General features: G+C 39.2%; 1 protein-coding gene across 7 annotated transcripts in view; it reads left to right on the forward strand.

Moving 5' to 3' along the window:
* The window catches only part of Ten-a (tenascin accessory), a 176,664-nt gene that overhangs the window by 144,493 nt on the left and 13,635 nt on the right, over nt 1-18,536 (forward strand). For 5 of the 7 annotated variants that reach the window (XR_011445486.1, XM_070287770.1, XM_070287771.1 and 2 more), the window contains 5 exons: nt 3,710-3,829; nt 10,358-10,525; nt 10,646-10,838; nt 12,012-13,399; nt 16,963-17,519. Coding sequence is in view for 6 of the 7 variants with exons in the window: in XM_070287770.1 (XP_070143871.1) it covers nt 3,710-3,829; nt 10,358-10,525; nt 10,646-10,838; nt 12,012-13,399; nt 16,963-17,519 (2,426 nt within the window). In the remaining variant the exon portion in view is untranslated. Of the gene's footprint in view, nt 1-3,709; nt 3,830-6,178; nt 6,319-6,381; nt 6,528-10,357; nt 10,526-10,645; nt 10,839-12,011; nt 13,400-16,962; nt 17,520-18,536 lie in introns of those variants that run through there. The other 2 variants (XM_017168683.3, XM_070287773.1) reach the window with 2 other exon arrangements.

Genomic DNA, 18,536 nt, shown 5'->3' on the forward strand with positions numbered 1-18,536 from the left:
GTGAAAAGCGTTCTCATAACCAAATCAAAACGAAACGAATTGAAACGAAGCAAACAAAATGGGAATATGTGCTGAAGACATTCAAGTGTCGGTGGCGTATGAGTGATTTACCTGGAGGGAAAGGGAAAAGGTGAGTGAGAGGAGCAGGAAAAGGTCTTAAAAAGGCAGGAAGGCTGGAAGGCTGGAAGGGGAAGGCTGGGCTCCTTGGCCTGTGCTGCCAGTGCAGTGCAAATAAATCAAATAAATAATAAATGAAACGAAACGAATCAAATGCGAAATAAAAATCAATGGCACTCACCACTTCAATGAATTGGAATTACACACACAAAGCAAGAAGTACAGTGAAGCTAAAGAGGTGGGAAATATATTTTAATGAGAAAGGGATGTTTTCTAAAATAGATTTACAATTTTCTACTTGTATTAAAAATAATCAAAATATTTTTAATAATATTTGTGAAGCTGTTGAAGCTTGTAAAGTATTTTAAAATGTGTAAGGAATATTCTAAAAAATGTTCCACCATTTTCTTCTATTTTAAAAATAATAATAATAATATTTTTAATAATATTTGTAAAGCTAAGCAGCTGAAAATATATTTTAAAATGGAAAATAAATATTCCATAATATATTTCCACAATTTTTTGCTAATACAAAAAATAATAATAATATTTTTAATAATATTTCTTATACCCAAAAACTTTAAAAAATAAGCTTGTTCACTCCACCGAAACCTCACTGTACTTATATCCTTGCAATTTGCTTTTCGGTTGGATTTCAAATAACATTTTGCTTCATTGCATCAAAATTGAGGCAGGAAAACCCGAGACCATGTGCGGGAAATAAGCAAAAGGAGTGCCTGCACTCGAAAAAAAAAGCAAAAAAAAATTGAAAGAAAAGTAGAAAAACCTAGAGAAACATACAGAAACGTAAGGAAAATGCCATGACTCGGCCTCGGACTTTGGTCAATTGCAATTAGAAGTCACTGAAGAAGCTGGCTTGTGCTCTCCAAGAATTCCAATGGGGTTTACCTCCCTATCCTCCTCCTCCCCCATGGCTTCACTCCTAATAAAAATGCAACTGGGCACATAAAACTCTGACCCAAATACTGTACATTATGTGTTTATGTGTCTGTTTGGGAAGCAGGGAAAAAGATGAGTGGGCGGAAAAGCTATAAAAAAAGCAGCAGCAGCAGCAGGAGGCAGGCGTAGGGGGTTTTTCAGAAATTGCAACACTTGAAAACTTGAAAATGTTTTCGAGAACTTGCGCTGGCACAAAAGTTAAAAGAGGCCAACCTGCAGCAGAGTCCTCTCTTGGGTGGACTCGCGGTGGAAAAAAGGGGGGGGAGGGAGAGCACCTGAGGGGGACACACTCCCTCTCTGCCCGATTCCTGGCCGAAGCTCCTGCAGTAATTAGTGCAAACAATTGCGCTCGTTTCCGATATCCTTGGCAACTTTTCTACGCTCTCGCCACCGCCGCCGCCTCCTGCTTTGAAAATGGGGGGAAGGGAAGACGCTGCGGCATTTTGTTTCAAGAGGGAGGAGAGGGAGTTTCAGCCAGAAAAATAAAATATATATAAAATATATGCGGGACAATGCCAACCCCCTCGATGTTTTTCCCATTTATTGGAAATATGAAGCATATTTCGTCCTCGACTTTTGTCATAATAAATTGGCAAACTTGAAATCGGATATCGGTCCATTGTTGCTGGTTTTTCCTCATTTTTTTTCCATATTTTTCTTTTTGGGAAAGTGACAAAGAAAAAGGCGGGCGGTTGGTTACCATAGTTTCTTTCACCAGAAATGTGCGCTCATTAAATGGAAATGTAAATGGAAATGAAAATGAAAATGATTTTGGGTCGCGCGCAGCTGCTCCCCATCGATAGACAGATAGATGATGATAGTGAAGTGCCGTCCGGGGGTTAAACGTTTGCCAGAGGACACTGCAAGGGCAACTGCCTCCTTCACTTTGCATCTCGATTCGTGGAAAGTATCGCATTTCCAGCGACCGACAATCGATTTGGTTATCGGTTCAATGAATGCCGTTTTTTTTATTTCCACAGCTTCTAACTTGTTTTACTCTTCGCTTCTACTTGTCTTCGTTTTGTGTTGTGTTTTTTGGTTTTACTTTCTCATTTTGGCTTTTCAGTTGATCTTTTGGCCTTGTTGTTACCGTTAGCCGCATCTATCGAATATAAATCGCAGGAAATCGCAGCAGCAATCGATATATGTGCCAAATATATCGATTTGAATTTTTCAACTACATAGTTTTTTTCCTTAATAAATTAATGTTAACTATTGCATGCATTTTGACTATGTTTACATATCGATTGGTGAAAGTGTGGGTGAGTGGGTGAAGTTATCGATAGGCCATAGATCATTGATTTAAAGTGACTAAAAAAGGAAGGGTTTTGAGTGGAACATAATTCATTATCAATAAAAATTGCATTTATTTTGATATTTATCGATATTATTGATATATTATCGATATATTGATATTTACTTATCGATTTTAATACAAGTTTCTGTAATAGTTTTAATGCCATTCTGAAACCGATTTAGCCTTCGATAACATACACCCACCAATCGATAACCCATCAATCGATGTCTGTGCACTTCACTCCCCCAGCTTCCCCAGCATTTTCCCCGTACCAGAATTCCCCCTTTTGGTCTCGCAGCTTCCATTTAATTCCGAAAACCAACTTGAAATTCTGAATGAACTCGCTGAGAAATGTTCGAAGAGGATTCGATAAATATATATATATACATACATATTGGCATTCCAAGACCCCCTTTCCCTCCGAGCTGCTGCGTGCCACTTGCACTTGCACCCTGCCCTCCGGCGGAAAAGGACGAAGAGGATGTCCTGTTCCTGCTCTTCCCGCCAGCTTTCCCCCCTTTTTTTTTATCCGTAGCTCATTGTTGGACACACACTCATCCACACACTCACTCTGAGATACAGACACTGGCGAGTTGCAATAATTGAATTACCCAAAGCCGGGCAAACACTCTTTCGAATTCCCCTAGGAACTCGCACTTGAAGATACAGAGATACGCAGCAGTTGCAGCTGCAGATACAGATACCGATACAGATACGGATACAGATACAGATACAAAGTAGCAAACTCTGACAACTCTCATCCCCATCTCATGCTCTCTTTTCCCCATACTATATATATACCCCCCCAAAACATATGCATTCGAATACAAACGAAACATAGCTATATAGAACCACATTTATATATATATATATATAAAAATATAAACTTTACTTATATAAATATTTCATATTTCTTGAAATTATTGCATAACTTCTTTTCGGTTTTTGTGTCCTTAGAGCCAAGTGCTGAGAAAACAATATCGAGTCTCGCTTTTCAGTTTTTTCCCCCCATTCTCTCCATCAAAATACATACAACAAAACCAATGCTCAATGTTTTCTTCTTCACCTTTTATCAGAATGTATGATTTTCCACCACAAAACTAAATTAGAAACCAACAAATAAAGAAAAACAGAAAAACAAAGACAAAAAAAAAAGAGAAAACAAAGAAAGAAAAAAATAAAAAACTTGAATCACAAATATTGCCTTGTAACTAACTCTTGAATTTTTATCTTTTGCAAACCCAAAAAAAAACTCACTCCAAACAAAAATAAATCAAATAAAATCCCCACTCAAACTTGACAACCCTGTGGAATGTGACTTGGACAACCCTGCAGTCGTGTTTCGGTGATGCGAGGACAAGTGATCACGCCCCAAGGACTGGGCATTGTGGGCATACGCGTTTCCGTGGATCGTGATTCCCGATTTGGCTTCACTCTGACACGTCAGGGAGGCTGGTGAGTACTGATTTAATTTATATATTATAATATATATTTTAGAAATTCAGTTTTTTCATTAAAATATCAAGCGAGAGAGCCCATTAATTCAGGGGATAATAAGTACAGTCATTTCAAAGCGTAGTTAGGTAATTAAAGGGATTTTTAAAATATTAAAAATAATAAGTACAGTCATTTCAAAGCAGTATAATGTAGTTAATGATATTTAAAATTTTTTTTTTAATATTCAAAATAATAAGTACAGTCATTTCAAAGCATTTTAATGTGTTTAAAGTGATTTAAAATTTTTTAAAAATATTAAAAATAACAAGTACAGTTCATTTCAAAGCATAATAACGTAATTAAAGGCAACTAATTTAATTTTTTTTATATCAAATAATTATTTTTTAATAAAAAAAATGTAATTAGCTGCCTTTAAGTCCTTTTAAAAATTTTTAAAATTACTATTTACTTTTATCCTGTAATCCCCTAAATTAGTTGGCTCCTTCGAGGCTTCACTGTACACGTGCATGCACACGCAATATTCGGTAAAGGCAAATTACTTCCGTATGGATGGGCTGCTCCTGGGCGCGGGGTACTTGAACTTTTTCCCTTGATTAAATTCTGCTGATGGAATCCGCCGATGGCCAAGAAAAAAACAAAATAATGAAAGTAGAAACAAAACAAGGCAGAAGACAGACAAAATATATAAGAAATAAAAGAAAATAAAAGGTGGATCGCCAAGGAAGTTATCAAAATTTTTAATTAAATCTTTCGCTTTGATGTTTGTCTCAAGTTTACACAAGTGGTTAGCATAATGAGAGGAGAGCAGCAGGGGCATCCTGCAGCATCCTGGAATCCTTAGCACTAGGACAATTGGCCAAAAGCCACCGCAGAAGCTGTAGTAATAGTAGTAGTGGTGGTGGTGGTGGTGTCTCTGAGGACATTAGTTTCAATTATTTGACATTCTATTCGAATTGCTTTTTAAGCACAAAAGCAACCGAGAGCTGCAAAGTTTTCCAGCATTTGCTCTAATTGAGCCCATCAAAGATGCATGGACGAAATATTTTCTCAACTGTAAAAGGATGTGAAGAGAGAGAGAGAGAGAGCAGGAATAGAAAACAGGACGAAGAAACATAGAAGAGTTGGCCAGCCCAGCCCAGCAATCCAATATATCTAATATAAATATTTTTCCAGTTGTTTTTTTGCTTTTTGTAAAAAGGATTTCCGTTTGCTGCCATCAGCAACATTGTTTGCTGTCCTTGTTGTTTTGCCATTTTCCTTTTTCCTATCAGTATGTGTGTATGTTGTGTGTGTGTGTGTTGGCCAATTTAAATAAACATTTCGCACCCGAGTCTCTCTGCCTGATTTTATTATGGCCAAGAGCTCGGGAATATAAACAAAATCTGTGCAGCAGACAGACAAAACTCCAACTGTCTGATGATTATTTGTGTTTGCACACACACTGCCTTTGTTTATTTCAATTTTGCAAATATCCAGGTACTATATATATGTGTGTTTGTGTGTGTGTTTCTGGGCCAGAGATAAAAGCTAGTTTCAGGACACTGCATTACATTTTTACCTCAATGCGGCCCTAATTTCTCATTAGGCCAATGGCCGGAGCTGCTCGAATTTGAAGCTGAAATTTTAGAATTTAAATACCTCAAAAATAATAATACTTTTAAAGAATTTATTGAGCTGTGGAGAGAGATCCTTTGCTCTTTAGACGCTTACAGGATATTTTAGTTTTATAAAGAATATTCTAATTTAGGGAAGGAGTTATTTTCGAAAGCCACCAATAGTTTTGGCTTGGACTTATCTTCAGTTAGAGGACACTTGGTTAGCTGTCATTGCCTCGCCGCAGACTTGGCTGAGATTAATCGCTGATTAACTCCTTCGATTTCAGAGATTTTTGGTGATTTTGCTCGATTATTATTATAATTAGCATAATTCCATCGAATTGGCACTTTTCCCCAGTCATCCAGATGGGAGAGACAGAAAGAAAACACACGTCAGCGTCTGAAAGCGGAGCTGAGAGCGTAGCTGAGAGCCGAGCTGAGAGCGGAGATGATAAGCTCAGATTAGCTCTCAGTGTGTGTGCTCTCATACAAGCAGTGTGTGTGTGTGTGTGTTAGTCCCTCTGATAATTTTAGAGAAGCGAACGCCCACGCACATACACACACTGCTTCAAAGAGAGCGCGCACACTGAGAGCTAAGCAGAGCTTATCAGCTCCGCTCTCAGCTCAGCTTCCACACGCTAGTGCGGTTCTCTCGATCAAGCTCGCTCTCTCTCTCTCGATCAAGCGCTCTCCCTCTGGCTACCTATAATAGAGGCCGCTTAGCCGCTGCAGCTTCAGTCAGTGCGCGCTTCCCCTCGTGTTTACTCGTGACGTGAACCTCCCCAGCCGGCTGGATGACTGCGGAAAAAATGTCGCTTCGCTGGAAAAGTGCCGCTTCGCTGGAAAAGTACCGCTTCACTGGAAAAGTGCAAATTGATGCAATCGAAGGAGGTAATCAGCGATTAATCTTAATTAACTGTGCATCTTAATCCATCTGAATGACACCCAAAAAAGTTTTACTTCGCTGGAAATGTGCAAGCTATGATAATTATCGTGCAAAAACAACAAAAATCTCTGCAATCGAAGGAGTTAATCAGCGATGAATTCCAGCCAAGTCTGCGAAGCAAAAATGGAAGGCAAAAGAGTGTTCTTAACTGCGGGTAAGCCGTAAAAGCGATCGCGGTCGATCGCGTAGAAGCAATCGCAAGCCGAAGTTCTAACTTAAATTATAATACCCTTTCAAGGGCATGAAAAGGCTGAATTATAGAAATTAAAAGGAATAATGAAGAGTTTAGTAGGAAAATTTATTAAAAACAAAATTTTATAGAAAAACTAAAACGACTTCAGAAAGATTTCACAGAAATATAATTTATATAAACAAAAAATTATTGTGAAAGATTTCAAATTGCAACCTGCAAAGAAGGGTATTCAAAGTTTGGCTTGCCAATGCTAGCTTTCCTTTATGTTATTTATGCATTCTTATTATGACAACTTTGTTGTTATTTATCTTGGCCGCTGCTGCTGCTGCTCCTCCATTGTTGTCCCTCTCTTTGACGGGATTTTAAAGTTGGTCCTCTGTGTGTGTGTGTCCCTGTTACTTTTTATATTCCTGCTGTTGGCCTCCTTATTGCTGCGACTGTGACTGCTTTTGGTCCTGCCACTGCTGGCTGCGTGTGTGTGTTGGCTCGCAATAATTCCTGTTTATGTTCACATTACTTTTGGCTTTTTACACTGCCACAGGGTCGGGAGTTTATTTCTGAGAATTTTTAAAAATAAATCGTCAAGTTAAGGAGTTGGCTATATATTTTTTTTATGTTTTTAAAGGGATATTTAAGATTTTTTAGAATTTTTTTTAATATTTTAGAAAAAAAAAATTTGACTTGAATTACTTCTTTAAATATATTTTAATAATTTAATATAAAATTAAAAATATATATAATTTAAAATCTGATTGATTTTTTATGAGATTAAAATTTTATTTGCTCTTATTTAAATATTTAAATTTTGTATTTTTTTTTTTTTGTATAACAAGAGGAGTTTTTCCAAATATTCTACAAAAAATAATAAGAAGGCTTATTATTCTTTTAAATTTATAAATTTATCATTTTTTTTTAATTTTACAATTTAAATTTATATAATATAAAATGATTTAGAAATTTCACTTCAAATCTTAGGTTTTTTTTTAATAAATTAAATTTAATTATATTTTTTTGTGCTTTTATTTATTAAAAATAATTATATTTTATTGGCATTAATTTTTTTTTAATATTCTAAATATATTTAAGGAGGCTAATTAATCTTTAAAAAATCCAAAATTGTTTTTATATAAAATCAGCTAAATCTTCCACTTAAAATCTAATGATTTTTTCATTAAATTAAATTAAATTTAATTTAAATTTTATTTTCCTGTGTACTTGTAGCATAGTTTATTTTGCAGGTATTTATTAGATTTATTTTTATGTGCGTTATGTCTTGTGCTGATGCTGCTGGTAGTACTATGCCGCATTATGCGGCCCAATGAGCAACAGTGTGTGTTGTTGCACCCCACCAACACCCTCCTCCTCCCCCCGTTATTTTCCACATGTGTGTACCGTTACCGTTACCCTCTTACTTTTGGCCTCTGCTGGTTCTCAAGCTTGTTGCAGGATTTTATGGTTTTGTATTTATAATGTTTATTTCAATTCTATGCTTTTATTAGCTACCCCGCACAGCAGCAGCAGCAGCAGCTCATACTTACATGCTAGCTAGCCACATTTTCCATTTTCCTTTTGGAGCTACTTTTCTTTCTTACGTTTCTTGTTGCGCCATTTGTTGGTCCTGCTTAATTTTTTCCAACTGCTGCTCCGCTTTCGCCCTCTGACATGCATTGTTGCTTGTTGTTGTCATAGTAATAAAGGTAATAAAAGTCATTATATTGTGCTGCAGGGGATTATTGTTGGCATTTTTTATAGCATAAGTATTATTCGAGCTTTGGCTGCCCCTTCGCCCTCTCCTCTTAGAAACGTATGTCTTCATGTGTTGTGTTTTCGGGTTGTTGCCTCCTCTATGAGGGGGGTTGGGAGGAGGAAAGCCACCACCCCCTAAAACCACCCACCAGGAGGAGCGCCAGCAGCGGCTGGCTTTTCGCTCTGGTCATGCTCATAAAATTCAATTCAATTACAAATGAATGAATGCAATGCCACAGCGAATGGTAGATGTGGACAGGCGAGGTTAAGGAAGTAGGGACAGGGGAAGTAGGAGGGGTTTTTTTTTATTATTTTTGGGAATTTTTTAAGATGAGTTTTCCAGGATTAATTTATAATTTTAGGAATTTTGAATATGAATTTTTTAAAATTAAATATTTGGGGAGGAACTATCAACTTTTTTAATTAATACAATTATTAGAGATATTTTATATGATTTTTTTTTAAAATACAATTTTTAATATACATTTTTTATAACAAAATTAGAGCAATATAAATTAAGGTACAGCAATTAAGATGGGGAATTTAACATGATTTTTTCAAACAAAATTATAAATTCTAAATATTAAATTCTAAAAATTCGTATAAATAATATTTTAAATAAATTAAAAATGAGAAAAAGGTGCAAAAATTAAATGAATTAAATATAATAATTAAATGCTTTGTAAAAATTGAATTAATTTAATAAAAAAAATATTAAAAAATATATATATAATAACAAAATATGTAAAGTAAATATTTTAAGTAAAAAAACAAGTAGAATTTAAACAAATTTGAAGAAATGAAATTTTATTCTCAAAAAACGCTCATTTACTTAAAAAAAAAATTACTAAATTCATATTTAATTAAATTCAAGCAAGTTTAAAGTAAATAGTTTCCATTAATACCTATTATTTTGACCACAATTGTACCCTGTGCACTTGATGTGTATGCATGCGATAAAGGCGGCCACAGCAATAACAACAGGCGACGTGTGGCTGGCTGTGTGGCAAAACAGTAAAATTAAATTAGCAAAAATTGTAACAAATTTTACACAATTCCCCCCATAGCCATGCATTTGTTCTTTATCCTTTTTTTTCTAGATATTTTTCCTAGTTTTTTCTCCACGCTGTAGTTGTTGTTGTTGCGGCTGTGACCACTTTATTTTTAATGAAATGCATGTCCTTGTTTATGGACATGTTTATGGGGGCGCGCAGCTTTGGTCGCTTTGTTTACGAGGCAAATTCAATTGAATGTTTTGTCCTTTAATTCAGGGAAAATATCAGAAAGCATCGAGAGAGCCTGGGAAAAACAATTTTCCAGCCCCGAGAGCTATCTCTGTTGCACGCACACAAAACACAATTAAAAATCGCATTAATTAAATATATTTCAAAAGCAAAAGTTTTTCGCCATTTCTTGGAGTTTCTTCCTTCCTACGCAACTTGGCTTTGCCTGTGTAGCGCATTTTCCCCCCCTATTTTCCCCCTGCTCTCGGCTTGTTTTGGCCTTTTGTTTTCCAACATCTTCCTTCGTCTTGGCAGCCAAGTTTTGTGCAACTTTTCCCCGTAGCTGCAATGCGAATTTTCTCTTGTAATAATGGCAGAGTGGCGTCGGCAGCGGCGTCGTCGGCGGCCATCATTATATTTAATGCGGCTAACGCATGACCAGGGATGGGGTAACGCAGGTCCGGGCGGAGGTCCTGGGGGTCCAGTGGGCTTGGCCTTAACTTATGCTCTCTGCCGTCGTCGTCGTCGTCGGCATCTAAAGTTTTTCAATTTCCCACAAACAATTGAGGTATTATCTGGGGCTCCACCTTGGAATTAGATTGTTGTTCACAGAGGGGGGGGGGGGGGGTGCCAGGACTCTTTCCTTGTATCCTCGTTATCCCCCCCTCGTTGTCCAATTCAATTCGCTTCAAGTTCATTAAAATATTAATTTGCATGTTTGCCCCGCGCAACTTTTGCACTAATTTCGTATTCCGTTTCATATTTGCCACCATCATTCCCCCCACTAATTTTCCTCATTTTTATTTTCCATTTTCCTTAAAGGTTCGATGTCTTGGTGAATGGCGGCGGTGCGGTGACCTTGCAGTTCCAACGCAGTCCCTTCAGGCCGCTAACGAGGACCGTGTTTGTGCCCTGGAACAGGATCGTTGTCCTGCCGCCGGTGCAGATGCAGCTGAGCGATGATGATGAGACCACCAGCAGGAATATCAAGTAAGTTTATATTACAAATTATTAAATTGTAACTCAAAAATCTTTATTTAAATCATAAAAAAACCTTCTAAGAACCCTTCTAATTTCCCTGAAATTTCTTTCATTTCCTCCCCAAAACAGAGTGGCTCCCTTGAATCCCGCCCTGACGTTCCTCAATTCGATCCACTACCACACGGCGGATGAGGCCAATGATGCCAGCAAGGTGTGCATGGATCATGATCATGAGAAGCTACGCCCTCAGCTGATCAGCACTTGGATGCCCAATGGCGTGGGGGCCATGCCCGGCAAGAGGGTCATCTTTGCAGAGACTCAGGTGAGTTGAAAAGTGTGTGTGTGTATGTATGTGTGTGTGCGCAGGACTCGCCCCTAATGCCATTCCTAATTAGCAGTCCTGGCAGCAGCTGCTGGACGCAGCGCAGTTTTAATTAATTTAAAGTTTGCCTTAATGACATTATAACTTTGCATCAAAGGAGCTGAGGGTGGGGGAGTGGGAAGGGAGAGAAGGAGGGAAAAATAAGGAGCAGAAGGAGGACTCCAAGGTGGACATTAATTCTCAGAGAGAATGAGAGCAAGAGCAAATCTCTTGGCGAAGCTCTGCTGGCCGGATTCGTAATGCGTTTAATTGCAGCACTCGAACCTGTCCAGCTGCGGTCACCGCCAGACACTTGCTTCTCCTCCTCCTCCTCCTGCTCTCCCTTTTCCCATTGGCCCTGCTCTGGGCAGCCTTTTCCCCCACTTTGAGTTAAAGTTTTCCCTGCAGAATAGTCACATAAAGGCCAAAGTTTACAAAGGTCACAACAGGATACACAACACAAAGAAAAATGCAAAAAAGGAAAGGCTTGAAAGTAAAGTTGTAAATAATAAACAAATTTAAAGCCAAGAAAGGGCATAATCAGGTGTATAGTCACAAAAAAATAAATAAAACAAAATGAAGAAAGTTACCTAGGTTGGTAACCCAACCACTAAAACCCACAAATATAACCTTATATATATTGTTAATAATTTTTTGATTTAATATATTAACTTGATCAAGGAATCAAATATCAATGTGTTAGCTTTTTTTTCTGTTTTAAGCCAAGTTTTCTAGATTCGATCGCTGCTAAGGCAGCTTTATATTTGTGTATAGGATAATAGTTTTGCCTCGCCGCAGACTTGGCTGAGATTAAAGGGTATAAAAAGGCTGAATTATAGGAATTAAAAGGAATAATGAAGAGTTTAGTGGAAAATTTATTAAAAACAAAAATAAAAGAAACAAAATTTTATAAAAAAACTAAAACTAACTCGGAAATATTCCAAAGAAATATAATTTATATAAAAAATATCTCACAAATACTTAAACGAAAAACATCATTTATATATAAACCAACTTAAACCTCACTCTTTCTTAGATTTCATTCTTTATTATTTTATTAATGTCTTTAAAAAAAGTAATTTAATTAAATTAATTAATTTATTTATTTATTTCATCCCTTTCCCCCTCCCACAGATCGTCCAAGAATCCATCCAGATACCCGGCTCGGACCTGCATCTCACCTACCAATCCTCTCAAGCCAGCGGCTACCTAAGCATTGTCCGTATGCGCCTCACCGCCGAAACCATACCGCCCACCCTCACCCACGTCCATGTGGGCGTGGAAATCGAGGGAGCCCTGCACGTAAAGACCTACGAGGCGGATCCCAGTCTGGTGCACACCTTCGCCTGGAACAAGCGCAATGTCTACCGCCAGAAGGTGTACGGCGTGACCGTGGCCCGAATCTCGGTGGGCTATCAGCACAGCACTTGCCAGTCGCCGGTTTGGATTGCCCAGACAGCCAAACTCCAGGGCTACGACGTGGACATTTCAGACATTGGAGGCTGGGGCCTGGACATCCATCATCACTACAACTTCCATGAGGGCATTCTCCAAAAGGGCGACGGTAGCACGCTTCACATGAAGGAATATCCGCGTACAGTAAAGGTGGTAATGGGCACTGGCCTTCAGAGACCCCTCACCTGTCCGGATTACTGCAATGGCGTGGCCAAGGATGCCAAGCTCTTGACACCCATTGCCCTGGCCACCGGCCCCGATGGCAGCCTTTATGTGGGAGACTTTAATCTGGTGCGAAGGATTACGCCCGATGGCAAGGTGTTTACCATTCTACAACTAAGCGCCACCCAGGTGTCATATCAATACTATTTGGCCGTCTCCCCGGCCGATGGACACCTGTACATCTCCGATCCCGAACGCCATCAGATCCTGCGACTGTTGCGCCTGGAGAAGGTCAAGGATCCGAGCATCAACAGCGACCCAGTGGTGGGCAGTGGCCAGCGCTGCATTCCCGGTGACGAGGGCAATTGTGGCGATGGTGGACCCGCCCTACTTGCCCGGCTATCGCATCCCAAGGGACTGGCCATTGCCGCGGACCGTACCATGTATATTGCCGATGGCACCAATATCCGTGCCGTGGATCCCAAGGGTGTGATACACACCTTAATCGGTCATCATGGACACCACAATCATTGGAGCCCGGCGCCATGCAGTGGCACTTTGATGGCCAACCAGGCGCAGCTACAGTGGCCCACTGGTCTGGCTCTTAGCCCGCTGGATGGATCGTTGCACTTCATCGACGACCGACTGGTCCTGCGACTCACCTCCGATATGAAGATCCGCGTGGTGGCCGGCACACCGCTGCACTGCAGCAACGGTGCTGGACAGGACGGCAGGGTCAATAAGACCGGTACGGACAATGTACTTGGCACCGTCCTGGCCATGGCCTTCTCACCGTTCGGGGATCTCTACATAGCGGACAGCGATTCCAGGCGAATTAACTCCATACGCGTGGTGGACACGGCAGGAAATATGAGATATTTTGCTGGCAAACAGGAGAGCTCGGGGTGAGTAGTAAAAGCATTTGTTTATATAACATTATTTTAAGTGTTTAAAAGATTGTCCGTTCGTCTGCTTGTCCGTTAAGGAGAGAACTGTGTTATATCTCGGGTTTTGTAAAAGGAAAAACTTTTAAATTTGATATATAGACTTCTTTTATAGTTAGAAAACATGTGCTTGAGGTTGTCCGTTCGTCTGCTTGTCCGTTAAGAAGAGAACTATGTTATATCTCGGGTTCTGTAAGAGCAAAAACCTTCAAATTTGGTATATAGACTTCTTTTAAAGCAAAGAAAAACATAAGTAAACTCGAAATATTCTAGTAAATTTATTCTATAAAAATTTGTTAGCCATTTTCTGAGATAAATCCCGCCTGGCTAAAGTACAAACCTCGCGTATTCCAATAATTCTTTGTCCTGACTGGGAATATAAATCAATAAAATGCGACCGTTTTCAGTGTCATTATGACATTGTTATCCCCACATGGTGTCAGAATAGAGACCAGCGTGATATTTGGTCCTTTGCCGACTTATCAAAGTGCACAGAAAATAAATAATTTGCCATATGTGTAGTTTGGAATAGCCGACGCCCGACGCTCGACGCAGACTATTGCATTCTTAGTTGTTTTATGCCCTCAAATATTGACTGGCTACTGGGTCAACATGGCAGGGAATTTGGTCAGCAGGCCGCTGGCCAAAACCGGAACCAGAAGGGGGTCGGTGGGGAGGTAAAAAGGGGAGGACAGGCGGTCAGGATTGACTCCACTCGGACTTGTTTATGCGCATACTTGACCCAATTAAGTGAGCTCCGGGCTATTTGCATATTGCCGAACGATATCAGCCAATTTTTCAAAATGTCTACCAAAACGACACACGGGAAACACAAAACGCACAGAAGGAGGAGGAGGAGGGGGGAGGGGGAGATGGGGAGATGGGGACTATATATGGAGAGTGGAGTGTAGTGGAGTGTAGTGGAGTGTGGGACATAAATAATAAAAATTCAGCAAGAGCAGCACAAAATTGCCAATGCACCAAAACGGCCATAAATGTCAGGCCAACTAGGCAATGGCGCCCCCAGAGTATCTCCTTTGCCTCTCTCGTTGACTCCCCCCTTTACCATGTGTTTCTCCTCCTCTTCCTCCTGCTCCTCCTCCTGCTCCTCCTCCTGCTCCATGCAGAGGCAGCTATGTTAACTTTATTTGACTTTATTAACCCATTTTGAAGGCATCGAAAAACGGTGACCAGCAAATTAATTGGAATTCTCACATTGGGGAATTTCATTGTCTGATTTTTCATGGCCCCCAGTTTATATACATATTATGTACATATATGTACATATATTCATTTGTACATAGGTACATCTATATATCTTTATATAGTCACATGTCCAAACACCACGTGTGCTTGGCCACCAGAGGCACTGAAGCCATTTGCATTTTGTGCATTGATTAAAGTGGGGCATTAAGAGGAAAGGGAAACGGAAACAGAAACAAAATGGGGAGAAAACTTTAATTTCCAACGAGAAGTTTTGAGAGCAAGAAGAAAGAGAAGGAAGTATAGAAATATACGAATTTTAAGCAACGAAAAGGAATTATAAAACCAACGAGAAAGATTTTAAGTAAAGAAAAGACTGTAAATAAGGTAAAGTAGGTAAACGAGAAGTATAAAAGTAGCGAAAAATATATAAACAACGAGAAGGATTTTAGGAAGAATAATTATTTAACAAACTAGAATTATGTAAGCTAAAAAAGCTTGTAAAAAAACGAGAAGAATTTAAACAACGAAAAAATAATAAGTCTAACGAAAAATATTTAAAAACATGGAATAGTGCAACTAACGAGTGGAATGCAAGCAGCGAGTAGAATGCCAGAAATTACAAGAATGCAAGAAATAAAAGAAATGCAAGAAATAAGAAGAATGCAAGCAGCTAGAAAGCAAAGAAAACTTAAATGTTAAATATATTATAAAATATAAATTATAAAAGCAAGAATAAGGCTGTAAACAACGAGTAGCAAAAAGTCTCAGTGTTGGGCAATGCAAAAACCAAACTCGTTAGTGTTGCATACAGCAAAATGAAGCATTTAAAGAGGGGTTATATATATAAAACCCCCAAAGTATTAACAATTTAACTAGCTAAACATGGACAAATAAATCCATTTCTAAACTCACATTCAACCCAGACTCGCTGACCGTACTTACTCATATAAAACCCCATGTAAGAGCCACACAAAAAATATCATTTACCCAGAACATTTACGAGCCCCCCGGCTGCTCCTGATGCTGATGCTGCTTGTACCTCGCAAATTTTTGGACTAAACCAATTAATTTGGTTCGCTGAGTGGCGCCAGCAGAAACACAAACACACGGAAAGAAAAAAAAAATATAGACGAGACGCGACGCGACGAGAGATGACCAGGAAACCCCTATAAACACCCACTCTACTCCGGGGTCTAAAAGGGGAATCTCTCGTGCAACTTTCGGGGTCGACGCAGTTGATTTAAGCAAATAGAATTTCCAGCGAGTGAGGAGGGTCGGGCCATGTGACTGGCGTCAGGTGGCCAGCAGCAGCAGCAGCAGCAGCAAAGGAGCTCAATGGGGTTAAGTCGCAGATGGAGGGGTTAAAGGTTGAAGTGGGCGTGGCCGGCAGACGTGGCAAAGTAATTAGCGGCCGTCGCGCCACAGACAGAAACTATAAATCAACTTTTCACTCTTTTTTTTTCTCCCCCCCGCTTCCTTATTTCTTTTACTCGTTTCCCCCTAGCAGCGTCTTTTGTGGAGCCATATCTCGCTTTTTGCACAGTGTCTCGGGTGTCAGAGGTTACGGCGGGGGGCTGAGAGGGGGTTAAAAAAGGAGTTAATGGCGGAAAAGGTGGAACAAGGGTGTCGGTGTCGGTGTCGTTGTCCGTGTCTGTTGCGTGGGCGTGGCAGCGATAAGCGGCGCCCGGAGTTCGCTTTACTTTAGACTGTTTATCGAACAAACAATGTCATCATAAATATGCGTCCCGAGCAGAAAACCCAGGGGCAGCACAGCCCTAGGAGAGCACGGGTGCGGCCACAGATAGCAGAAGCAATAAGGGAGGGGTAAGGGTGGGGGTAGAGGAGGGTCTCCCTTTGAAGGATATCAGTAACGGCCTAGGCAAGCAGCTAAAGCTATTGGGTTAAAGGTTTTTCCTAAGAAATATATAAATCTAGTATGACTTGCCTCTGGTTTCTTTTAAGGGAAAAATTTTATAAAATATTTTTTAAATATTTTAAATATTTTATAAATATTTAAAGAGTTTTTTTTATGGTTTAAAATATTTACATTTATTAAAAACTTAAACTAAAATTGCCCTACAAAAGTTTGTATATCTAAAAATATTACAAATATTTTTTAAAACTTAAAAATATTTTTTAAATATTTTAAATATCTAAAAAATATATCAAATATTTATAAAATATTTTAAAAATTTATTTGAAATATTTCAAATATTTATTTTATATATATTTCGAAAAATATACCAATTATCCTAATAAATTTCCACCAATTTCCACTAATTTTCCTTGATTTCCCTTGATTTCCCTCTCTCCTACAGCTCCCAGACCTGCGAATGTGCCATTGGAGGCGGCAGCAATGGCAGCTCTGCCTCCTCCGGCGTGGGCGTGGCTAGTGGTGGTGCCTATTCCACAACGGTTAATCCCACGCGGCCCAATGGCGGCACCACGCCCACCACACCGGCTGGAGGAAACGGAAGCGGAAACGGAAATGGCAACGCTTCGTCGGCAGGCGCATCAGGCGCCGCCGGCAGTGGTTCCAGTGGCTCCAATGGCGGCGCCTGCATCTGTGCCGGCGGCATTGCCCTCGGTGGTGCCTCCGGCTCTGGCACGAACTCGGGATCGGGCAACGGTGGCGGTGGCACCTTGGCCAGCATTGTCGGTGGCGGCGGTCTAATGTCCACGGGACCCACCACAACCACCACGGTGCTGCTGGGCGCCAAGACAACGGCATCGGGCATTGGCGGTGGAGCGGCCACGCTGAACGACGATGGAACGCTGAGCAATGCGGAGACGCTGCTCTCATCGAATGCCCGCTTCCAGGCCATATCCGCCATTGCGGTGGCTCAGGATGGAGTTATCAATGTGGCCGATCAGGGTGAGTGCAGATTTTTTTTACTATTTATTTTATATTTTTAAGGACTTTGAAATTTTGAATATGATATGATATGAGTTAGAGTTCTTTTTTTATTTTTTATTAAATAGAAGCAAGCTACATTTTTACTTTTATAAAATTATTAAATATAAATTGGCTGATAAAAATATATTTTAAAGCTTAAAAAATACAAAGACAGTGTTGTTTAGCAAAATTACTGTCTAAGCTAGTGTTGGAAAGGGAAATAATAACGTAAATGTATGTAGAAAATTAATAGAATATTTATAGAAAATCTATAGAAAAATTAGATCTCGAAATTAAAGTTTTATATATTTTAGAAAAGGGTTTAAAACGAAGCCTTAAGGTATATAAAATATATTTAAATATTTTTTCTCGATGGTTCAGTATTGGAAACACAATTTGATAAGAAAACTAGAGGCAATGATTAATATTACAAAATCAGCTTTTGGAAAGCTAAAAAATGTCAATGAATTTACCTATAATTTGTTGGCATTCGAACTTTCTAAGAATTTATATACAAAAATATATAGATTTATATAAAAGAAATATATATGCATATCCCCCAACCCTACCATATGGCCTTGCCAGTATCCCGACAACAACTGTCATCCGATACAGCAAATTTGTCATCTTCTTCTTTTGGGTGTTCATAAAAAGAAAATATATATACATATATATACAAAAGTATATATATCTATGTGTGTGTGTGACACACACAATGGCACAACAATCGCATGGAAAATGGAACATTTCCTTTTGGCAAATTTTCTTCAACTCGCACTCGTACTTATTTCTTCCCTATTTTTTCCCCCTCACTTTTCGCATTGTTGCTGTGTTAACAAGCGGCAAAGAAAGGGAGCACAAAAATAAAATACGAAAATAAATAAATAAATAGAAAATGTTAACTGCTGGCAGCAAAAAGGAAGAAAGCAGAGGAAAAATACGAAACCGGAAGTTAAATTTCGACATATTGCAAAACACAACCACAGCAAATACAAT

The sequence above is a fragment of the Drosophila kikkawai genome, chromosome X (genome assembly GCF_030179895.1).
Source record: "Drosophila kikkawai strain 14028-0561.14 chromosome X, DkikHiC1v2, whole genome shotgun sequence".
In the NCBI taxonomy this organism is placed as follows: Eukaryota; Metazoa; Arthropoda; class Insecta; order Diptera; family Drosophilidae; genus Drosophila; species Drosophila kikkawai.